Source organism: Phyllobates terribilis, unplaced genomic scaffold, assembly GCF_046119375.1.
Source record: "Phyllobates terribilis strain yellow unplaced genomic scaffold, ASM4611937v1 Scaffold_3__8_contigs__length_932513732, whole genome shotgun sequence".
Taxonomy (NCBI): Eukaryota; Metazoa; Chordata; class Amphibia; order Anura; family Dendrobatidae; genus Phyllobates; species Phyllobates terribilis.
This window is the reverse complement of record NW_027362763.1, coordinates 816010407-816036249: the sequence shown is the minus strand read 5'-3', so window position 1 is coordinate 816036249 and position 25843 is coordinate 816010407. Positions and strand designations below refer to the sequence as shown.

Sequence of the window (25843 nt, the reverse complement as noted above, 5' to 3'; positions counted from 1 at the left end):
GGTTAAGGTCAGGTGAGTTTGCTGGCCAATCAAGCACAGTGATACTGTTGTTTTTAAACCAGGTATTGGTACTTTTGGCAGTGTAGACAGGCGCCAAGTCCTGCTGGAGAATGAAATTTCCACCTCCAAAAAGCTTGTCGGCAGAGGGAAGCATGAAGTGCTCTAACATTTCCTGGTAGACGGCTGTGCTGACTTTGGTCTTGATAAAACACAATGGACCTACACCAGCAGATGACATGGCTCCCCAAACCATCACTGATTATGGAAACTTCACACTAGACCTCAAGCAGCTTGGATTGTGTGCCTTTCCACTCTTCCTCCAGACTCTGGGACCTTGATTTCCAAATGAAATGCAAAATTTACTTTGCATTTACTTAGTGTCAATGACTGCCTTCTGGACATCTGTCAAGTCAGCAGTCTTCCCCATGATTTTGGAGCCTACTGAAACAGACTAAGGGACCTTTTTAGACACTTAGGAAGCTTTTGCAGGTGTGTTTTGTTAATTATTCTAATTTACTGAGATAATGATAAGATCACTCTATTTGTAATGACTCTATATAATATACGAGTTTCACTTTTTGTATTGAACTTTGATTGATATTCTAATTTAGTGAGATGCACCTGTACATTGTACCCATAAATAAATATTATTATGAAAAAATAAATAAAATAAACAATAAAAGTACACATTTTTGTTATTGCCGTGTCCGGAACAACCTGTCCAATAAAACTGTACCACTAGTTAACCCCTTTATTGAACACGGTAAAAGGAAAAAGAAGCAAAAAACGATTCTTTATCATCATACTGCCGAACAAAAATTGGAATAAAACGCAATCAAAAAGTCGAATGTAAATAAAATTGGTAGAGCTGAAAACGTCATCTTGTCCCGCAACAAACAAGCCACCATACAGCTCCATCAGCCAAAAAATAAAAAAGTTACAGCTCTCAGAATAAAGCGATGCAAAAAAAATATTTTTTCTATAAAACAGTTTTTATTGTGTAAAAGCGTGAAAACATAAAAAACGATATGCATGTGGTATCGCTGTAAACGTACTGACCTGAAGAATAAAGCTACCTTATCAATTTTACCACACACGGAACGGCATAAAAAAAAACCACAAAAAACAATTCCTGAATTGTTGGTGTTTGTTTATTCTGCTTCCCAACAATCGAAATACAAAGAGATCAAAAAATGTCACATGCCCGAAAATGGTACCAATAAAAACGTCAACTTGTCCTACAAAAAACAAGCTCTCACATGATTGTTGGCCTAAGTATGGAAAAATTATAGCTCTCAAAATATGGCGATGCAAAAACTAGTTTTTGCAAAAAAAAAAAAAAAAAGGCGTTTTTTTACTGTGTGACAGCTGCCACACATAAAAACCCGATATAAATCTGGTATCGCTGTAATTGCACCAACTCGAATAATAAAGTCATCTAATCATCTATAACGCACGAGGAACGGCGTAAAAAATAAATAAAACCAATTCTTCACCTGCTACTGATTTGTCCATTCTGCCTCCCATAGATCGCAGTATGACTCTGCTCACATTTAAGTAAAGCAAAAAACTGACCAGCAATTCTAATGGTGTGAACACATACCTGCTGCAAAAGACTGCAAATACTATATAATGGAAAAGCAGCAGCAATATATTGTGTTAGAGGTCAAAATACATGAATACATAGGAAATATTACATCTAGACTGATTTGTCATTTAATGAAATATACTTACAAAATGAAGTTTTTTTGCGCATAATTTGGCCAATTCATGTGTGCCCATCAACCACGACAAGGTAACCTCTCTCTGATGGGTAACTACGCTACCACTGGATATGCCACTCTTGGGCTGTAAGCCTGTATGGACAATATGTCTCTGCTTGGGCTTTAAACCATGCATCCCTCCCACTAATTCCTTCCACTCATTCCCAGGTGGTTTTAACTAGCTCTACCAGCCCATACATTGTAGGTTAGCGTCCACATATTTGGCATTTCTGTAGCGATGAGAGCCCACCTAATTTACAGGTGCATGTCTCCAGGAGCATGAGCTGGGCATGAGATACTGGTCACTACAACAGCAGTTTGCAAATTTCACTCAGCAACATCCACTGCTGCTTGTTTCTGGAAAACACCCATGTAGTTAAAATCCTCACCACACCTGTAGCTAAATTCCCAAAGGGGTATAATTTCCAAAATTGGGTCACTTGAGATGGGATTTTGCTTTTCTAGCACTTAGGGTCTCTGTATATGGAGTCTGTATACTATTCTACGAAAATCTGCGCTCTAGAAGGAAAATAGCTCCATCCCTCACGAGTCTCATCGTGTCGCTATGCAGTACTGTACAGCCACATATGGGGTATTTCTACATTCAGCAAAAATTGGGGGACAAATTTTGGTGCACTTTTACCTATTTCCCAGTGTGAAAATGTAAAATCGGAGGCTAAAACAAAACTTTTTGTGGTAAAAATTTAATTATTCTTTCTTCACTGCTCAATGGTATAAAATTCTGAGAGGCACATGTGGTGTCAACATGCTCAGTGCACCCCTAGATGAATTCATTGACAGGTGTAGTTGGTAAAATGGGGTCTCTTATGGGGGGGTTCTACTGTTCTGGCACCTCAGGGGCTCTGCCAATGTGACATGGCACCGTCAAACCAGTCCAGCAAAATCTGAACTCCAATATGGTGCTTCTTCCCTTCTGAGCTTTGCACTGTGCCTCAAAAGTAGTTTTCGATCACATATGTGGTATCGGCGTACTCAGGAGAAATTGCACAATAAATTCTGGGGTCCATTTTCTTCTGCTATCCTTGTGAAAAGGAAAATATTGGGGGCTAAAACTACATTTTTGTGGGAAAAATATATTTTTTTCATTTTTATAGATCCACGTTGTAAAATTCTGTGAAGCACCTGTGGGTTCAAGGTGCTCACCACACATCTAAATAAATTCCTTGAGGGGTCTAGTTTCCAAATGGGGTCACTTGTGGGGGGATTCCACTGTTTAGGCTCATCAGGGGCTCTCCAAAAGTGATATGACACCCACAGACCATTCCATCAAAGTCTGCATTCCAAAATGTCACTCTTTCCTTTCTGAGCCCTGCCATGCGCCCAAACAATAGTTTCTCTCCACATATGGGGTATCTGCGTGTTCAGGAGAAATTGAATGACAAATTGTGGCGTTCATTTTTCTCCTATTACCTCTTTTAAAATAAAAAAAATTGGGGGCTAAAACAACATTTTGTGGGAAAAATTAGATTTTTTTATTTTCAAGGCTCCACGTTATAAACTTTGTGAAGGACTTTGGGGTTCAAAGTGCTCACCACACATCTAGATAAGTTCCCTGAGGGGTCTAGTTTCCAAAATGGTGTCACTTGTGAGGGGTTTCCACTGTTTAGGCACATCAGGGGCTCTCCAAACGCAACATGGTGTCCGCTAATTATTCAAGCAAATTTTACATTCAAAAAGTCAAATGGTGCTCCTTCCCTTCTGAGTCCTGCCGTGCGCCCAAACAGTGATTTTCCCCCACATATGGGGTATCTGCGTGCTCAGGAGAAATTGCACAACAAATTTTGGGATCCATTTTTTTCCTGTTACCCTTGCAAAAGTAAAAAAATGTAAGTCTAAAGTAAAATTTTTGTGAAAAAAAGTTAAATGTTCATTGTTCCACATTGCAAAAATTCCTGTGAAGCATCTGAAGGGTTAATAAACTTCTTGAATATGGTTTTGAGCACCTTTAGAGGTGCAGTTTTCAGAATGGTATCACTTTTGGGTATTTTCTATCATAAAGGTCCCTCAAAGTCACTTCAAATGTCATTGTGGACTTTAAAAAAAAAATGGTTTTCTAAATTTTGTTGGAAAAACGAGAAATCACTGGTCAGCTTTTAACCCTTATAACTTCCTGACAAAAAAAGAAAATTTTGGTTCTAAAATTGTTCTGATGTAAAGTAGACCTGTGGGAAATGTTATGTATTAACTATTTTGGGAAATATCTCTCTGATTTAAGGGCATGAAAATTCAAAGTTTGAAAATTGCAAAATTTTCAAAATTTTCCCCAAATTTCCAATTTTTTCGCAAATAAACGCCAGTATTAGCAAATAAATTTTACCACTATCATGAAGTTCAATATGTCATGAAAGCACAGAATCAGTGGGATCTGTTGAAGCGTTCCAGAGTAATTACCTCATAAAATGACAGTGGTCATAATTGTAAAAACTGGCCTGGTCATTAACGAGCAAACAGCCTTTGGGGTTAAAGGGATTAAAGAGAATCTGGCAGATGATTTTTTAGTAGGATACTAATAGTATCCTGATTAAGGCTTTGGCGGCCCTTTCATAATATGTAACGTTTATTACTTCACCTCCTGCTGTTTTCTTGCTGAAAGCTACAGACAATTCATTGTCTCACCAGCTAGTCAAGTGTATGTAAATCAAAAATAGTTATGCACCCATACCCCCACCCATAATCCCTCCTACCCCTCTGTGTCGACGTCCGTGATAGTAAAACAGTATAGGAATAAATGAAATCCCGCATGCGCGGACCTAGGGAGGCATCTCATGCGCAAGATTTTTACTGTCAGACTCCCTTTAGTGACACATTATGAATTATGCTTGTTTTCCTATATAATAATAATTCATTCATACAGAATCTGACAAAAAACTAAAAACATCTGAAACATTTAGCGGTAGATAAATGTCCATGGGTTCTTTGGTGCGGCTCCATACTACACAGAACCATAATAAAGGTAGTGTACAAGATGATCTAGGAATAGAAGCTGCCAACATTCTGTCTTGTCTATGTCACCAGCTGCTGTACTCCCGGACTTGATTTTTACAGCACGGCCTCACTACTGAGCATGTACATAAAGTGCAGCACAGACTCATCTCAGCTAAAAGTCTAGACCCTTAGATCAGGAATAGGACAGACATTTATAGGACATTTCATAACTTTACCAAATTCTTATGAAACCGTTTACAACACATACTGCATTGTACTGCTGTACCCAATTTATTATATATAGTCGGAGTCGGTCCATTCTATACCGATTCCACCAAAATGGACACAGACTCCAACTCCACAGCCCTGGTGCACACAACATCTTTTTAAGGCAGGTTCCCTCCGAAACCAGCCTGAAAAAATGCTCAAATGAATGAATATGTGCATTTCTAAGTAGAAATATTTTTGGGCTTTTAAGTGTCTTTTAACCGTTTTAGGGTTGAAAAGATGCCAAGTGGCGTCTTTTTCCAGTCAGAAGATACTCTATACGTTATAAGGCCATGGCCCCACTATCAGTATTTGCTCAGTATTTTTTCTCAGGAGACACTATCTATAGGGTATAATAGGGACCATTAGGGTTAGCCTACACGGAGTGGGGGCACCTATCTCGTACACTATTTAGGGCGCCGACCCCCGCAGTCAGGCAGGTGCGAATAGGACCCGAATAGCAACCTAATAGTTCACAGTTCTCCCCACTGACCCATGACAAACTATTTTTTGTCTTGTTTTAAATTGTCTAGTCATTTTTGTGGTGGTATATTGGTATTTTTAAAGAAATATAATAAAGAGTATACTTTTTAGGTTTTTTTTTGTCTTTGGTTTAGGGAACAAAAATAACAGGAAAAACGCCATATGTGTTGGTCACGGTGTTTAATTGTGGGTGGTCACCCAGCTAACACTGAGTGGACATTTGGTTTATAAGATTTAGTATGTTATTTATTGGTATGGATTTTAATTGAACGTTTATGAAGTATTTATTGATATTCTTTGTTATGGTGGACTCTGTGAATTGCCATAAGGCCATATTCACATGTTCAGTATTTGGTCAGTATTTTACCTCAGTATCTGTAAGCCAAAAGCAGGTGAGGAGCAATCAGAGGAGAAGTATAGAAACACATCACCACGTCTGTATTTATCACCCACTTACAAATACTGACCAAATACTGACCAAATAAATACTCAACATGTGCACATGGCATAATAGGTCAGGTAGTTGCTAATTCCTCTGGTAAAACAAAACAAAATGTATGGGCACCAAATCTGAACGAGGATGAATGAAGGTGTACAAAAATGTGTTCGCGATCCTGAGGTAAACTGCCCAGGAAACCAGCACGCAGGGGGTTAAATACCTGCGCTGAACCCGTCAAATTATTCCACCGCCATTCAGGATCTTGATGATAGATTTCTCTACAGGGTCCTGTGTAGAACATTTGCCTAACAGATTCGTAATAAACTATTTAGCCCCTTAGGCTATGTGCCCCCGATCGGGAAGAGCAGTGTTTTGTGCTGCATCCAAAACGCTGCGTTCTACAGTTTGGGCCATTTATATGGATACACCTAAATTAAATGGGAATGGTTGGTGATATCAACTTCCTGTTTGTGGCACATTAGTATATGGGATGGGGAAAACTTTTCCAGATGGTTGGTGACCATGGCGGCCATTTTGAAGTCGGCCATTTTGGATCCAACTTTATTTTTTTCAATGGGAAGAGGGTCATGTCACACATCAAACTTATTGAGAATTTCATAAGAAAAACAATGGTGTGCTCAGTTTTAACATAACTTTATTCTTTCATGATTATTATTATTATTTTTTTACAAGTTTATGAAAAATGTTTTATAAAATGTGTTCAAAGTGCTGCCCATTGTGTTGGATTGTCAATGCAACCCTCTTCTCCCACTCTTGACACACTGATAGCAACATCGCAGAAGAAATGCTAGCACAGGCTTCCAGTATCCACTGTTTCAGATGCTGCACATCTCGTATCTTCACAGCATAGAAAATTGCCTTCAGATGACCCCAAAGATAAAAATCTAAGTGGGTCAGATGGGCAGACCTTGGTGGCCATTCAACTGGCCCACGACGACCAATCCACTTTCCAGGAAACTGTTCATGTAGGAATGCTCGGACCTGACACCCATAATGTGGTGGTGCACCATCTTGTTGGAAAAGCTCAGGGAACGTGCCATCTTCAGTGTATAAAGAGGGCAACACATCATCACGTAGCAATTTCAGATATCCAGTGGCATTGAGGTTTCCATTGATGAAGAATGGCCCCACTATCTTTATACCCCATATACCACACCATACCATCAAGATACGAGATGTGCAGCATCTGAAACAACGGATACTGGAAGCCTGTGCTAGCATTTCTTCTGTGGTGTTGCTATCAGTGTGTCAAGAGAAGAGGGTTGCATTGACAATCCAACACAATGGGCAGCACTTTGAACACATTTTATAAGTGGTCATAAACTTGTAAAAAACTCATGAAAGAATAAAGTTATGTTAAAACCGAGCACACCATTGTTTTTCTTATGAAATTCTCAATAAGTTTGATGTGTCACATGACCCTCTTCCCATTGAAAAAAAAAAAGTTGGACCCAAAATGGCCGACTTCAAAATGGCTGCCATGGTCACCACCCATCTGGAAAAGTTTCCCCCTTCCCATATACTAATGTGCCACAAACAGGAAGTTGATATCACCAACCATTCCCATTTAATTTAGGTGTATCCATATAAATGGCCCACCCTGTATATTACAAGCACAGTGAATGGATGTATAGAAATCTGATGCCCACTGTGCTTCTATTAGCAGCTGCGTAAACTCACCGGCGGTGCGGCTTTACGAGCCGCAGCATGTCAGTTTCTGTTGTGTAGGCGCTCATCTCCACTACAGAAATTTCCCCAATAGAATGTATTGGATGCGGTAACTCTGCATGGTTCACTGAACACATGCAGATTTACCTGTGTGATTGGACGCAGCAAAAATACACTCCTCCCAAAACCCTGCTATTCCTGATCGTGGGCACATAGCCTTAAAGCAGGGGTGGGGAACCATTTTTTTGCCGAGGGCCATTTGGATATTTATACCATCCTTCGGGGGGCCGTACAAGTCACGCGCTACCTCCGCCCACAATGTACGTCCTGACACTGGCACTGGTGTTAGGACATAGTCTTTCATTGCACGTGCCCTGCATGCTCACAAAGCAACAAGAAATGAATGGGCCGGTGGCTGTCAAAATACAGCTTCTGGCCCAAGTACTGCGGTGCCCGGGAATCTGCCCGGGGGCCAAATAAAAGGTTATCGAGGGCCGTAAACTGCCCTGGGGCCTGAGGTTCCCCACCCCTGCCTTAAAGAGACAGTAGGAAGAGGGAGATGAAAAAGGGGGAGAGCAGCACGATCCCACGGGCCCCTTCTAGTAGGCGTCACAGGGGCTTTTCATTCTGCCTGTAGAGAAGTCATACAAGAGCACAGGAGGTTTGTACATAATGAGTCTTGCTGTGATGTGACATGTCTATGATATGGTCCTGTGACTAGTCAGAGATTTGTCACACAACTCACGTCCCCGTGTAACCCTTATCTATTACGATATGCAGTGGGCTAACATTCCTTTAAATACTAAGAGGCTAAGTGGGCTTAAGAAACTTTGCAGTAATTAACTGCTGCAGAACTGCTCGTTAAGCTAGGTGGTTTTCAGCCTGGCTCTTTTCTCATCAGTAGCTGTCTGGAGTCAGCCTTCACAGTGTTGTTACTGGCTCCTATGTATGACTAGATTTGGGCAAGATTTGTCTAGGGATGTGTTCTGCTGAGTTTTTGGAACAAAGACTCTCCAGGATCCTCCTTCAGAGCGCAGTCAAACGTCCGTATAACACGCACGACGATCTCATCGCAAGGCTCGGACTGGCCGGCGGCTCTCCTGATCCAAGAGTGACAGCATGTAGCTACATGCAGCTGTGATGCTCGGATCAGGAGAGCCGTCGGCCAGTCCGAGCCTTGTGATGAGATTGTCGTTCGTGTTTTATGACCATCTGACTTCTCCCTAAAAACTCAATACTTCGCAAAAACGTGGAGTTTCCACTTAAAAAACTCAGCAAAAACATGATGAATATGTTAACACTAGATGGTGGCCCGATTCTAACGCATCGGGTATTCTAAAATATGTATTCGGCCGACCGGGCGCAATCAGCAGTGCGGTGTTTAAATTTGGCGCCAATATCGCTGATTCGCCGCAGCTGGCAGTCGCGACCAATCAGCAGAGCGGTGTTTAAATTTGGCGCCGATAATGCAGATTGGTCGCGGCCGGCAGTCGAGACCAATCAGCAGAGCGGGGTTTAAATTTATCGCCAATAATGCTGATTGGTTGCGGCCGGCGACCGTGACCAATCAGCATAGCGGTGTTTAAATTTGGCGCCAATGTCGCTGATTGGTCGCAGCTGGCCGTCGCGACCAATCAGCAGAGCGGTGTTTAAATTTGGCGCCAATAATGCAGATTGGTCGCGGCCGGCTACCACGACCAATAAGCAGAGTGGTGTTTAAATTTGGCGCCAATAATGCTGATTGGTCGCGGCCGGCGACCGCGACCAATCAGCTAAGCGGTGTTTAAATTTGGCGGCAATAATGCAGATTAGTTGCGTCCGCGACCAATCAGCAGAGCGTTGTTTAAATTTGGCGCCAATCTCGCTGATTGGCCCAATCAGCAGAGCGGTGTTTAAACTTGGCGCCAATCTCGCTGATTGTTCGCGGCCGCGACCAATCAGCAGAGCTTGTTTAAATTTGGCGCCAATCTCGCTGATTGGTCGCTGCTGGTGGCCGCGACCAATCAGCAGAGCGTTGTTTAAATTTGGCGCCAATCTCGCTGATTGCTGGCGGCCGCGACCAATCAGCAGGGCGTTGTTTAAATTTGGCGCCAATCTCGCTGATTGGTCGTGGGCGGCCGCGACCAATCAGCAGAGCGTTGTTTAAATTTGGCGCCAATCTCGCTGATTGGTCACGGCTGGCGGCCGCGACCAATCAGCAGAACGTTGTTTACATTTTGCGCCAATCTCGCTGATTGGTCGCGGACGCCAGCAGCGACCAATCAGCAGAGCGTTGTTGAAATTTGGCGCCAATCTCGCTGATTGGTCGCGGCTGGCGGCCGCAACCAATCAGCAGAGCAGCGTTTAAATTTGCCGCCCATATCGCTGATTGGTCGCGGCCGGCCACCGTGACCAATCAGCAGAGCGGCTTTTAAATTTTCCGCCCATATCGCTGATTGGTCGCGGGCGTCGTCCGCAACCAATCAGCGTCGTATTAGTGAGGACCGGGGAGCGGCGCTGCCTGTGCGGCTACTTCCGCTGTGAGAAGCCGGGAGATGAGCGGCTACTCGCAGCAGAAGCATCCCGACCGGCGGTGCCGCTCCCCGGTCCTCCTTTCACACTTGCCCTCCGGAGATCAGCGGGCCAAGCCGCATGGAGGTGAGCGGCGCTGCCGAGCCGCTAACGGCCGCCATCTTTTTCTGAAATCCCGCGTAGCTGATTGGCCGCGGCCGGACCAATCAGCGACGCGGGATTTCCTGGACAGACAGACAGACAGACGGGATAAGATGATTATATATATAGATAAATGGTGTTAAAAAAATAAAAGCAATTCTTGACCTGCTGTTGATTTATTCATTCTGACTCCCAAAGATCGCAGTAAGGCTCGGCTGACATTTATCCTGCGCCCTACACTGAGCACTTACATTTGGTTTACTGTCTCAGTTTTCAAAATATGTGATTCAGACAAAACCCCTGATGGAACCATTCACTGTAATAAGGCAGATAGTCACTTAACCTTAGAAAGCATACCTGGGGCCTCGCAGGCCCGCCCTGTTAATTGTTTTCTATTTTCTGCAAGATTACTTTAGTTAGAATTTTGAAACTCTAGGTATTCTTCAGGTATATAGTTGTTTGTCATTTGAGTTTGAGTTATTCCATGTTATTTGCACACGGGCCTAAAAGGCCCCAAGTATGTGAAAAAGTAGATTTTTATGGTCATGCTTTCTAGGGTTAAGTTTCCATATGACCTCTTTCTAAGCAGTGTTCCATCTTTTTAGGCATTTTCAAAAGCTCAGTCAGCTGTGCTTTTGCATACCGCTAAAAAGGCTGACACCACCGGAACAGAGGCCCGATGGAGTCCAAAGTGAATGAGTCTGCTTCATTATCGTAAATTGGATCCGTCGGGGGTTCTACCTGAATTATGTTTTTTGGACATTTACTCGAGAACCCTGATGTATGCGCTCAGTGTAGAACACCGAACCTTAAAGGGGTTGTCCGGTCTAAATTGATGTCTGCAGTCACTCTGTGTGACTGCAGACTTCTGAATTCCCCAATGCATGTAGTGTGCACTGCAGAGATTCGCCGGTTTCTGAGCCGGGACCAGCAGGTACGTATGCTTTATCCATACACTTGTATTGAGTGAGGCCATGCCCACTAGACGGCCGCGCCCATAAAGTGGTCACTTGTGGTGGTTGTTTGCTGTTTCGGCACCTCAGAGGCTCTTCAAATGCAACATGGTGCCCACAATCTGTTGCAGCTAAAGTTTCACTGTAAAAGACAAATAGCGCACCTCCACTTTCGTGCCTTGCAGTGTGCCTAAAGAGTAGTTACCGACCACATTTGGGGTATTGCTACTATTGAAAGAAATTGCGTATGAAATTATGGTGGCCATTTTTCAGTCAGTGCTCATCTGTGAGTTTTTCCTTAGCTCTAATCCGACTGAGGAAAAAAATCGCTGCATGCTGCACTTGACTGCGTATATCAAACGGGACTCACCAATGCAAGTCTATGGGTGCGAGAAAAAAATCGGACAGCACACGGCCAGAGTATGTCACACAGAGTGACTGCAAACTTATCGATTTGGACCAGACAACCCCTTTAAGAATAATAAGAAAACACAACCTATTGTGCCTGTATAATCAAAGATACTGGGTGATTTCAGCCAACCATACACGAGATAGCTGCCGATTAACATCTATTCCTCCTGACTTCACATATACTCGTACGTGATATTTTGTATGTAGCCCTATTTATGAAATAATGTTGAAGAAAATCACGGTCAGTCGCATTCATGATTATTCACTGTGTGAGGAGAATAAAGGAAATCCAATCTGCTTAATCCCCTTTTCCCCCAGAATCTGCCATTTTAGGTATTTAGGACCTATTGTTTAAATCAAGTTTTTGTGTTACATGTATTTTAATTTTTTTTTTTTAAATTTCATGATCTTTATAAAAAAATAGTAATCTTGCAATTTTCACACTGGCCGCTTGGGCCTTTTTATACTCTTACAATAGATGATATCACAGCTGACCCTCTCCCCTTCATAATGACCTTTGCACATGCTCATTAGACACTTCAATACAAAATAGAGGGTCTGGAGTCTGACCATTGTGGCTATGTACAGGTGCATCTCACTAAATTAGAATATCATCAAAAAGTAAATTTATTATTAATTTTATTTCAGTTCTTCAATACAAAAAGTGAAACTCATATTATATAGAGTCATTACAAACAGAGTGATCTATTTCAAGTGTTTATTTCTGTTAATGTTGATGATTATGGCTTACAGCCAATGAAAACCCAAACGTCATTATCTCAGTAAATTAGAATACTTTATAACAACAGCTTGAAAAATGTTTTTAAAATCTGAAATGTTGGCCTACTGAAATGTATGTTCAGTAAATGCACTCAATACTTGGTCGGGGCTCCTTTTGCATCAATTACTGCAGCAATGCGGCGTGGCATGGAGGCCATCAGCCGGTGGTACTGCTGAGGTGTTATGGAAGCCAAGGTTGCTTTGATAGCAGCCTTCAGCTCGTCTGCATTATTGGGTCTGGTGTCTCTCATCTTCCTCTAGACAATGCCCCATAGATTCTATATGGGGTTAAGGTAAGGCGAGTTTGCTGGCCAATCAAGCACAGTGATACTGTTGTTTTTAAACCAGGTATTGGTATTTTTGGCAGTGTGGACAGGTGCCAAGTCCTGCTGGAGAATGAAATTTCCATCTCCAAAAAGCTTGTCGGCAGAGGGAAGCATGAAGTGCTCTAAAATTTCCTGGTAAACGGCTGCGCAGACTTTGGTCTTGATAAAACACAGTGGACCTACACCAGCAGATGACATGGCTCCCCAAACCATCACTGATTGTGGAAACTTCACACTAGACCTCAAGCAGCTTGGGTTGTGTGCTTCTTCATTCTTCCTCCAGACTCTGGGACCTTGATTTCCAAATGAAATGCAAAATTTACTATCAATGACTGCCTTCTGGACATCTGTGAAGTCAGCAGTCTTCCCCATGATTGTGGAGCCTACTGAAACAGACTTAAGGGACCCTTTTAAACGCTTAGGAAGCCTTTGCAGGTGTTTTTTGTTAATTATTCTAATTTACTGAGATAATGACTTTTGTGTTTTCATTGGCTGTAAGCCATAATCATCAACATTAACAGAAATAAACACTTGAAATAGATCACTCTGTTTGTAATGACTCTATATAATATGAGTTTCACTTTTTGTATTGAAGAACTGAAATAAATTTACTTTTTGATGATATTCTAATTTAGTGAGATGCACCTGTATACAGTGGTGTGAAAAAGTGTTTGTCCCCTTCCTGAGTTCATAATCTTTTGTATGGTTGTTACACTTAAATGTTTCAGATCACAAAACAAATTTAAATATTAGACAAAGATAACACAAGTAAACACAATGCAGTTTTTTGTGCTTTGCTGGAGTCCCAAAGCTTTAGAAATTACTTTATAACCTTTTCCAGACTGATAGATGTCAATTACTTTGTTTCTCATTTGTTCCTGAATTTCTTTGGATCGCAGCATGATATCTAGCTTTTGAGGATCTTTTGCTCTACTTCACTTTGTCAGGCACGTCCTATTTAAGTGATTTCTTGATTGAAAACAGGTGTGGCAGTAATCAGGCCTGTGTGTGGCTAGGGAAATTGAACTCTGCTTCCCAAAGATGTGATAAACCACAGCTAATTTATGTTTTAATGGGGGGGGGGTCACTATTTCACACAGGGCCCTGTAGTTTTGGATTTCTTTTTCCCTTAATAATAAAGACCTTCATTTAAAAACTACATTTTGTGTTTACTTGTGTTCTCTTTATCTAATATTTAACTTTATGTGGTCTGAAACATTTAAGTGTGACAGACATGCAAAATAATAAGAGATCAGGAAGGGGGTAAACACTTTTTCACACCACTGTATATATTATTTTCTGAAACAGGAATATGTTAGAGCAGAGCCTGGTATAGTGCGTCCCGCAGGCCACATCTAGCCCTCTGGCTGTTCCAGTTCAGCCCGCAGTCCGAGGTATCCGGAAGGCTGAAAACAGTAGCCCACGGGGCCGCACCATGCCCTCAGTCGCCCGCGTCCCGACATCACCGCTGTCCCCATCCTCAGGATGCAGACATCAGTGAATACATTGGTGGAGGAGGGGGTTGCAGACGCCTCCTTTCACCAATCAGCATGTTAGACAGCACACATGACGAAATTATATCATCACGTCTGCTCTCTCACATGCTGATTGCGAAGAGTCAGGGTGCTGGGGGAACGTGAGCGAGTTGAGCATGTGTTTTTTTTTGTGTATGGCATGTTTGCAAGTATATAGGAGGCTATGTGGGGGCTTATACTCAATATAGGAGGCTATGTGGGGGCTCATACTGTATATAGGAGGCTATGTGGGGGCTCATGCTGTATATAGGAGGCTATGTGGGGTCTCATACTGAATATGGGAGGCTATGTGGGGGCTCACACTGTATATAAGAGGCTATGTGGGGGCTCATACTGTGAATAGGAGGCTACGTGGGGGCACATACTGTATAAAGGAGGCTATGTGGGGGCGCATCCTGTATATAGGAAGCTATGTGGGGGCTCATACTGAATATAGGAAGCTATGTGGGGGCTCATACTGAATATAGGAGGCTATGTGGGGGCTCACACTGTATATAAGAGGCTATGTATGTCCTCATGCTCTATATAGGAGACTATGTGGGGGCTCACTGTGTATCCATGGAACTATCACAGAAAACAATCCAGCCTTATCAACACCAGGTCAGATAACCAATGCACTAGCAGGATGCAGCAGACCCCTATGATAAAAGCGGGGGCAGCACAGGTTCAAAAATACTGATGCAACAGAAACTCACTAACCTACCAATTTATGGAGGGGGTGGCTGTGTAGTATTACAAATGCACACAGATGGGGCTTGCATGGGACGCCAGTCACACAGATACCTGTGATGCACAGTGTCTGGCTTACGCCCATAATTTTGAATTAAGCGGGATGTCCAGGGGGCTATGGGGCTATGTGGGTGCTCACATTGTATATAGTGGGCTCATAGTGTATGTAGGGGGATGTGTGTTGGCTCATACGGCATATAGGGGCATGTGTGTGGGCTCATATGATTTATAGTGGGATGTCAGCAAATTTAATTCTTCTCAATATTAAGTGCTAAAATTAATATTAATATAACAATAGTTATATTGAATATGTTAATAGTACTATTGAGCTGAACTATTTTCAGTTTATTGGTTCGGCCTCCACAAAAGTCACTGTCTCTCATGTGGTTCTTCAGGAAATTGAATTGCCCACCCCTGAGTTAGAGTCTAAAAAAGCCCCAGTAGCCAGTGAGAATTGTAAGATCTCTATTTTTTTTGTTTTTAATGCAGATTGTGATATGGAATAAAAAAATTGCCAAACAGTAAAAAAAAAAAAAAAAAAAGACATAAAACACATAAACGAGATGTAAAGTTTTTGCTTCCTTTTAAGACTGACCTCTGTTTTCAGTGCTACAATTCCTTTATCTCTTTGTGATTCTTGTGTTTGATTTGATATTGTCTTCACAGTTATACTCACTAAACGATTACAAGCCTCCGATTTCCAAGGCTAAAATGACACAGATCACTAAGTCTGCGATTAAAGCCTTAAAGGTAAGAAACTTTCTGCTACTTGGTAGACTCTTCCTGTCTAGGTCAAATTCAGTGGGTACATTAATCAATAGTGTTATAGGAGCGACATTTACAAAGGAACTGCTGAACGCTTCATTTATAGGTTTAAAATGTATCAGAATTTTCACACTTTATAATACATTGCAACATAGACACTAGACAAGGTATACCACTTCAACAATCATGTGCTGGTACACTAGTATTTGGCTTCAAATAAATTTCAGTTTATTAACCTCTTAATGGGGTTGTCCAAGAGAATGAAAAAGCTTCACACAGGCTGCAATGAATGTAAAATAATGGATGTATAGTCCCGGCCTGTCCAATGTCTTGTCCCTTTGCTTCCCACTCATCTTCTGTTTATATTTGTGCCACAGCCTGCATGATTGCTGCAATTAGGGTGAGGTATCAGGGACATGGCAATGGAATGGAAAGATGTGAAAGGATGATTATATATTATTTATATTTTGCTATGAATTGATTCTAAATAATAAATGGAGGCTTTACTCACATTCCTTTGCCCACTTGGAACCATTGAAGCCTGATTCAGAGGTCTTCGCTGGCTCCAGAAGCAGTGTCTGCCACTTTTGGAAGTTCGAGCACCGCTGAATTCTGCGATTGGTGGACGCAGTCAGGTGACTACAAGAACTCATCCCCGGAGAACACTGCTCTGAATTTGCGGGTGCTCTGGAAGGGAAAAATGCCTCCTTTTCTTATTTTTAATCAATCCATGGCTACAGTCACACAACCCCTGTAATTGTTTTGGATGTGCAATTTTTTGTTTCCTTTTTAGTTTTATTTTTTATAGATATTTTTTCTGTGCTCTTTTTTTTTTTTTTTTTTTTTGCAGAATTGTAGTTTTTTAATGGCACCCTATTGGGGTGCATATAATGTATAGAATGCTTTTTATTTACTTTTTCTACGGAAAAAAAGATCTGCCATTGTTTTAGGATTTACTTTTTCAGCATTCAACATGAAATATAAATAATTATATAATAATAATTATCCTGAAGAGTTTTTTTTGCAGTCCTTTAATTAGCCAGCATCTACAGGTGGAGATATTTCCTTCAGGATTCTCTTAAAAGAAGTTACATGCACTTTCTTTTTCCCCTCCAGGAGTTTTTCAAAACCTCTTTGAAGAGGGAAAAAAGCTCCAAAAACTCCTCAATTGAACAGTAAAGTGGATTTCCCAGTGAGATGAATTGTAAGGGTTTTTCAAGAGTTTCCACTTCAAAAACCTCTGAGAAAAAAAAAAAAAAACGTGTGTGAACATAACCTAGCGCTCAAAACATTTTTTTATCTACTGAAAATTATCAGGGCTCGGCTTCTTGAGGGACGTTTTATAGTTTTCATTTTGAGTTACATACAACTTTGCTTTAAAGGGACTCTGCCAGCAGAGAACTACTGTTCAAACCAAGCACAGGCTCTCGGTGCTCTATGGCAAGGCCGAACATTTATATACAACTTCCCACCTGCTTGGTTTCCATTTATCTCCTCCCTTCTCTGGCGCTATGAAACCAGAGCTGTCAATCAAATAAAAGGGGAGTGGATATAGAAGTAGGTGGGAAGGTCTATATAAATGATTGCCCCGGCCGTAAACCACCGACCGCTTGTGCTTGGTTTGAACAGTCATTCTGTGCCTAGAGTCCCTTTAATTTTATTTCCTGGGGGGCAGGATAGACAAAAAGCAGACAGTTACCTGTTGGGATAAATAATGTGTTTTTTTCCTAGTACAGGTGTTACTGACACGACAATACCAATGATGTGTGGTTTTGCTTTTTCACTACTGGGCCTTCTCCCTCTGTAAAAACAGTTAGTGCCATGGTTCCTATGTATCTCGCCATGTGAGTGGTTAAACTGCCGAGAAGTGAGTTAACTCCAACCCCATCCATTGTAGCAGGGTGTCAGCTGTATGTCACATTACTTTGTGGTGCAGAAACATTACAGGGGGTACGGGTGCTACAATTTTGAATTTCAATTATTTTTGCTGAACGAAATGATCCCCAAAGTGCACTTCAGTCTTTAATACAACTAACATCCTATAGAAACTGTTGATAAGGAATCTCTCTGAATGGTCATTTAAAAATATGCTGTACAATTTATTCTTAACTGTTTGCTTGTATGTTTTGCTTTTAGTTCTACAAGCATGTGGTTCAGAGTGTTGAGAAATTTATCCAGAAGGTAATTTTAGCTTTTATTTCATTTTTCTGAAACAAACAGTCCTGTAGAAGTCTTGTGAAGATCACAGGGGAAATGTCCCGCCAATCCTTTGATTTTGGATGGTATATGTCTGAACCACGGAGCTTAGACAAGGTGGGGACCTAAAGCCCCCATCTCACATAGCGAGATCGCAGCTGAGTCACGGTTTTGGTGACGCAACAGCGACCTCACCAGCGATGTCGCTATGTGTGACACTTTGCTGCGATCAGGCCCCTGCTGTGAGGTCGCTGATCGCTGCAAAGTGTCCTGGACCATTTTTTGGTCCTTGCCCTCCCGCTGGTCAGCACACATCGCTGTGTGTGACCAGTGGGACCAGCGATCAGGCTGGTAACCATGATAAACAGCGGGTTACTCGGGGCACACGCGCACTTACTAACCCGCTGTTTATCATGGTTACCACTCTGCTACTGTGAGCGGTAACCTCCCGCTCACCGTAGCAGAGTGGTAACCATGATAAACAGTGGGTTACTAAGTGCGCGTGTGCCCCTAGCAACCCGCTGTTTATCATGGTTACCAGCCTGCTCCTGCTTTAGCAGCAGACTGGTAACCAGGAGCAGGACATCGTGGAAAGATTCTTTCCACAATGTCGCTGCTCCCCTGATCGCTGGTGAGCCTGCCTGTTTGACAGCTCACCAGCGATCACTTAGCGACGCACCAGCGATACCTGCCAGGTCACATCGTTGTCGGGATCGCTGGTGCGTCGTTATGTGAGACGGTACTCTAAGGGTATGTTCACACAGACTTTTTTAACCGATTCCCGACCGCCCACTGTATATAAACGTCAGTTCTGCCTGGGCTCTGTGCAGCGCCGACGTTTATAAACGGTCGGTGGTCCCGCAGCGCTCAGGACCCCCAGGGTTCTGCAAGCGCTGCGGGTGCGGTGCAAAGCGACACCTCTGACATGGGACATCATCGGGACCTGATTGGATCAGGTCCCAATGATGTTAACCCTTTGCTATTTTCTAGATGCCACGATCTATAGCGATCGCGGCATTTAGAATATAGTGAGAGGAGAGGGGGTCGTCCACTCACCTCTCCGACGGCCCCCCTGATGTCTAAGAGGACCTGGCGTTGTCATGGCAGCCGGAGGTCACATGAACGCCTCCGGGTCTGCCATGTACGGTGTCCTAGGCTCAGCCTGCAGCTGAGTCTAGCAGGAGATAATGACAGTTTTACACTGTCAGCAGAGCTCTCATGCAATGCAATACATTTCTATTGCATTTCATGAGAACAGTGATCAGAAAAACAAAAATTGATGGCCCATACAGGAACTAAGTAAGAATGTAAAAAAAAGTCTAAATAATGTTTTCAAACTGTTAAAAAAAAAATCACAAAATAAATAAAAATAAATAAAATATTAAACCAATAAATCCGTATATATTTATGCAAAAACTAAAAAAGTACATGTATTTGGTATCGCCACGTCAGGAGCAACCCGATCTATAAAACTGTCACACTAATTAACTCCTTCTGTGCACACCGGAAAAAATAAAAAACGGAGCAAAAAACTATGCTTTTTCATCATATCGTCAAACAAAAAGTGGAATAAAATGCTATCACAAAGCCAAATGGAAAGAAAAATGGTACCGCTGAAAACATCATCTAGTTCCACAAAAAAAAGCCATCATACAGCTCCATCAGCCGAAAAATAAAAAAATTATAGCTCTCAGAATAAAGCGATGCAAAAAAATATTTTTTTCTATAAAATAGTTTTATTGTGTAAAAGCACCAAAACATAAAAAAAGATATAAATGTGGTACCGCTGTAAGCCTACTGACCCAAAAAATAATTCTGCCTTATCACTTTTACCACACGCAGACTGGCATTAAAAAAAAAACCTCAAAAAACAATTCCTGAATTGTTGGTTTTTGTTCATTTTACATCCCAAAAAACGGAATAGAAAGCAATCAAAAAATGTCACGTACCCAAGAATGGTACCGATAAAAATGTCAACTCGTCAAAAACAAGCCCTCACATGACTCTGTCGGCCGAGATATGGAAAAATTATAGCTCTCAAAAAATAGATTATGCAAAATAAGCGTCTTTTAGTGTGTGACAGCTGTCAGTCATAAAAACCCGATATAAATCTGGTATAGCTGTAATCGCACCGACCCGAAGAATAAAGTAATCTCATCACTTATACCGCACGAGGAACGGCGTAAAAAATAAATAAAACCAATTCTTCAACTGCTATTGATTTGTTTATTATGTCTCCCAAAGATTGCAGTAAGGCTCTGCTCACATTTATCCTGTGCTCTGCGCTGAGCACTTACACCAGAGTTTCCGTGTAAATCTCTGAAATACATGACTCAGATGGAACCCATGACGGAAGATTCCCTGTAATGAGGCAAATATAGGCACTGTGGATGCTGACTGGCCTGTGATCCCACGGTGTCAGTTTTTTTAGGCGTGCATAAAAGTGCGGTTGGCCACAGTTTTGTGCACTTCTGAAAAAAAGGACACCGCTAAACAGAGGCCAGACGGAGTCTAGAGTAAAAAACATCTATTAAATCTCCCTTCGTTATGTCTATAGAAATCACATAGAGTAATCATATAAATTAGCTTAGATACTTTATTAAACACAGCACACAGAAAGCTTTTATAAAATGTCATCTCCACCCATAAAAACACCAATAAAAAATTCCGGGCAGTGTGGTTTACATATATCCTTAAGGCATATGGATAGTGGTGGATGCCAATACAAAGTAAATACTAGTATATCCCTTTAAAAATACAGGGAATGAGTACACTTCTCTCCAATCAAATATCAGAGAACTTTTCATGAGTAGTACTCTGATATAACATTATATGCAGGGTGGATAGCATCATATTCTTTCAAGGATACAAGAAGTAAGTACACATCTCTAAATTCAGATACTTTTCATTATATGCATAGTAAGTGATTTACAAAGTATATCATTACATGAATAGCAACATATTCTCACAGGAATACAGAAAGTAGATATACATCTCTTGAATCAGACATTAATAAGACATTACATGGATGTATATCGCAATCAGATATCCACCATTAATCCTGTATATATAGAAGGATTGCTATAATCTACTCTATAATAGAGTAACCCTGCTGCCTCATTATAGTTAATGGATCCCACAGGGGTTTCATCTGAATTACATCACTTGGAAATTTAGATGGGAACCCCGATGTAAGTGCTCAGCTTGAGCGCCGGATAAATGTTACATAAAATGTTCCCAATAAAAGCTTCAACTCAGTCCTCAAAAAAAGCTAGTCCCCACTCAGGTCCGTTATCTGTTAAAAATATAAGGGACTTCCAAGTTACTGGTAGCAGAAATGCTCTGGAAAAGTGAAATGGCCCTTGCCCCCCAAAAGAAATTCAGAAAATGTTGTGCTCCCAAATCCAAATGCCTCCCTCCCTTCTGAGCCCCACAATGTGCCTAAACTACATTTAGGGTCCACATTTTTGGCATTCCTGTAGCGATGAGAGCTTGCCTAATTTACAGGTGCATGTCTCCAAAAGCATGAGCTGGGCACAACGTACTGGTCACTACAGCGTACTGGTCACTTCAATGGTAGTTTGAAATTTTCACTCAGCAGCATCCACTGGTGCTTGTTTCTGGAAAAGACCCATGGAGTCAAAATCGTCATTACACCTGTAGGTAAATTCCCAAAGGGGTATAATTTCCAAAATGGGGTCATTTGAGGGGGGATTCTGCTCTTCTAGCACTTAGGGGCTGTGTGTATGGAATCCGCAAACTATTCTACAATAATTTGTTCTCCAAGAGTCAAATAGCGCTCCGTCCCTCCCGGATCTCGCCGTATGGCTAAGCGGTACGGTACAGCCACATATGGGGTATTGCCACGTTTAGAAGAAATTGTGTGACACATTTCGGCACCATTTTTACCCATTGCCCTGTGTGAAAATGTAAAATCTGAGGGTAAAACATTTTTTTGTGGTAAAAATATAATTATATTTTCTTCACTGCCCAATGGTATAAATTAAAAAATACTATTTCCCTAGATGAATTCCATGAGAGGTCTAGTTTTCAAAATGGGGTCACTTGTGGGGGTTTTTGCTGTCTCGGCATGTCAGCGACTCTTCAAATGTGACATGGTGTCTGCAACCTATCTCAGCCAACATAGCGCTCCTTTCTCTTCCGAACCCTGCCGTACACCAAAGCAGTGGTTTTCCCCCACATATGGGGTATCGGCAAATTCAGGAGAAATTGCACAACAAATTTCATGGTGCAATTTATGCTATTACCCTTATGATAATGCAAAATTAGGGGATGAAGAACATTTTTGTGGGAAAAATGTGAAAATTTTATTTTTACGGCTCAATATTATAAATTTCTGTGAAGCACCTTGGGGTTTAAGGTGCTCACCACACATCTAGATAAGTTCCCTAAGGGGTCTAGTTTCTAAAATGGTGTCACTTGCGGGGGGTTTCCACTGTTTAGGCACATCAGGGGCTCCCCAAATGCAACATGGTGTCCGCTAATTATTCAAACAAATTTTACATTCAAAAAGTCTAATGGCGCTCCTTCCCTTCCGAAACCCTGCCGTGCGCCCAAACAGTGGTTATCCCTCACATATGGGGTATCAGCGCGCTCAGGAGAAATTGAACTACAAATTGTATATTCCATTTTTTCCTGTTACCCTTGTGAAAATAAAAAAAATTGGGTTTAAAGTAACATTTTTGTGAAAAAAAGTTAAATGTTCATTGTTTTCTTCCACATTCCAAAAATTCCCGTGAAGCACCTGAATGGTTAATAAACTTCTTGAATGTGGCTTTGAGCACCTTGAGGGGTGCTGTTTTTAGAATGGTGTCACTTTTGGGTATTTTCTGTCATAAAGGCCCCTCAAAGTCACTTCAAATGTGATGTGGTCCTTTAAAAAATGGTTTTGTAAATTTTGTTGGAAAAATTAGAAATCGCTGTTCAACTTTTAACCCTTAGAACTTCCTAACAAAAAAAAATTTTGGTTCCATAATTGTGCTGATGTAAAGTAGACATGTGGGAAATGTTATTTATTAACTATTTTGTGTGACATATCTCTCTGTTTAAGGGCATGAAAATTCCTAATTTGAAAATTGCAAAATTTTCACCAAATTTCCGATTTTTTCACAAATAAACGCAAGTGATATCGAAGAAATTTTACCACAATCATGAAGTACAAAATGTAACGAACAAACAGTCTCAGAATCAGGGGAATCCTTGAAGTGTTCCAGAGTTATAACCTCATAAAGTGACAGTGGTCAGAATTGTAAAAATTGGCTTGGTCGCGAAAGGGTTAATGTGGGTTTTGAAGCGGATCTGCTTAAAAATCCACATCAAAAATCCTTGTGAACATACCCTAAATTAGCCTCTTCTCGGGAGTTTTATTTCAGCTAGACATAGGAAGGATAATAATAAGATGAGGGGGAAATTACCTGATGTCTGGGAATAAATGTTAAAGATTTATTTGTATTTATTTCTTAACTTCAATGGGGTTGCCCAAAGCTGCCACCAGGAATTTCAGGGCCCCATACTGGCAAAATTTTCAGTCCCGCTTGAGACTCCATCCCAGCTCCGCTTCCACCCCTCAAACCTTCCACTGTCCCACCGCCCACTCTTGGAAAACCTCTAGTTCTGCACCGCGTCCTCAGTAATCACACATTCACAGTTCCCATCGAACACTAGATCACATACTTAACCAGCAGCTTTTGTTTTGGCCAAAATATATTTTAAACCGCCACCATGACAAGGTAAGACTCGCCGGGAGTTCTGTCTCCACATAGTTAAATGTTTAATAATACAATATAAAGAGACATTTATGCAGCTGAAAACTTATAAATAAATGAACTGTGACCTGTAGGTTTCCTTTCCTCTTCTAATCTCTCGGCTTTTGTGTAATTGTAGTGTAAACCTGAATACAAAGTACCAGGTCTCTATGTGATCGACTCCATTGTTCGGCAGTCCAGACATCAGTTTGGTCAGGACAAGGATGTTTTTGCTCCGCGATTCAGCAACAACATAATTAGCACTTTCCAGAATTTGTATCGCTGCCCAGCAGATGACAAGGTATATCAGGTGTTTGACACTGTATGGATTTAAAGGCATTTTATTTTCTTTACTGGTGTGAACTGCTTACACTTTTTTTATTCTGGACAGAAAAAAAACAGGCATCTTTCTGCAAATGCCTTTTGTTATAGTTGGCATATTGCTTTCAATGGACAATATGTGTATTCTATATTCATATAATATAGGTGAGTTTTATATAATAGTCCCAGATTCAATAGATGGAGGTATAATTGTGTCCATTTGGTTTCCCTGTGGCCAGTGGGCTCCTGTATTCACCAGACTGCTCTTTCTTATATAGAGGACCATCACAGAATAGAATGCTACGTGGTATATGGTTTTTGCAGTGAGGCCCTATAATGGACGGATGCAAAGACTTGCCACAAGTGGGGGCATAGCTCATTAGTGTATACTCGTACAGTATGCACTTAGCCTTGGTTCCCCGTGACGGTAACATTGCTTCTGTCATGGTTCCCTCTAGTGTACTTCAGAAACGCTGGAGGCACGTTGATGACAAAACGATAGGATCTTCTGGGAACAGTTTATGTCCAGTGCTTGCAGTTGTGGTGCCAGACGGAGAAAACAACCTGTGCTTACTGCATTGTCTGAATATGAATGTACATGCTATCAAGGTGCAGGATGAGGGATGAAATCCAGCGTAATATGTTCTGAAAAGGGTACTACACTGCTGCAGAGCTTCCCATTTCCCCAGTGTATCCAATTCAAACTACTAACACTGACCTACAAAGCCATCCATAACCTTTCTCCTCTGTAAATCTCTGAACTAATCTCCCGATATTTTCCCTTATGTAATCTCCGGTCCTCCCAAGACCTCGTTCTCTCCTCCACATTTATTCGTTCCTCACCCAATCGCCTCCAAGACTTCTCCCGAATATCCCCCATCCTCTGGAATTCTGTGCCTCAACACATCCAACTATTCACCCCACTCGGATCCTTCAGACGGAACCTGAAAACCCATCTCTTCAAGAAAGCTTGCAGCCTGCCATGACCACGCTGTCTCTTCAACACCACTGGAGCTGCTGCCTTACCAACACCGGAGCTGCTGCAACCCCCCAACCTACTGTCTCCTACCCCATTCCTGTAGAATGTAAGCCCACAAGGGCCGGGTCCTCTTCCCTCTGTACCAGTCTATCATTGTTTATTTGTTATTGTAAGTGATTATTATTATTTATTATTATAGCGCCATTTTTTCCATGGCGCTTTACATGTGAAAAAGGGGTTTACATAGCAAAAACAATTACAATAATCTTGAACAAAACGTGACGATGACTGGTACAGGAGGAGCGAGGACCCTGCCCGCGAGGGCTCACAATCTACAAGGGAAGGGTGAGGATACAGTAGGTGAGGGTAGAGCTGGTCGTAGAGCGGTATGGTGGAGCGATTGTTAATGCAGGTTGTAGGCTTGTCGGAAGAAGTGGGTCTTCAGGTTCCTTTTGAAGGTTTCCACCGTCTGCGAGAGTCTGATATGTTGGGGTAGAGAGTTCCAGAGTAGGGGGGATGCACGGGAGAAATCTTGTATGCGATTGTGGGAAGAGGAGATAAGAGGGGAGTAGAGAAAGAGATCTTGTGAGGATCAGAGGTTGCGTGCGGGTATGTACCGGGAGACTAGGTCACAGATGTATGGAGGAGACAGGTTGTGAATGGCTTTGTATTCCATGGTTGGGGTTTCAAACTGGAGTCTCTGAGCAATGGGGAGCCAGTGAAGAGATTGACAGAGAGGAGAGGCTGGGGAATAGCGAGGGGACAGGTGGATTAGTCGGGCAGCAGAGTTTAGGATAGATTGGAGGGGCGCGAGAGTGTTGGAAGGGAGGCCACAGAGCAGGAG

The 25843-nt window shown here is 41.8% G+C and overlaps 1 protein-coding gene across 4 annotated transcripts in view; it reads left to right on the top strand.

Moving 5' to 3' along the window:
- Positions 1-25843, top strand: part of SCAF8 (SR-related CTD associated factor 8) — a 438319-nt gene that overhangs the window by 103497 nt on the left and 308979 nt on the right. For all 4 annotated transcript variants that reach the window (XR_012318088.1, XM_073672436.1, XM_073672438.1 and 1 more), the window contains 3 exons: positions 15640-15723; positions 17875-17919; positions 23839-24000. Coding sequence is in view for 3 of the 4 variants with exons in the window: in XM_073672436.1 (XP_073528537.1) it covers positions 15640-15723; positions 17875-17919; positions 23839-24000 (291 nt within the window). In the remaining variant the exon portion in view is untranslated. The remainder of the gene's footprint in view (positions 1-15639; positions 15724-17874; positions 17920-23838; positions 24001-25843) is intronic.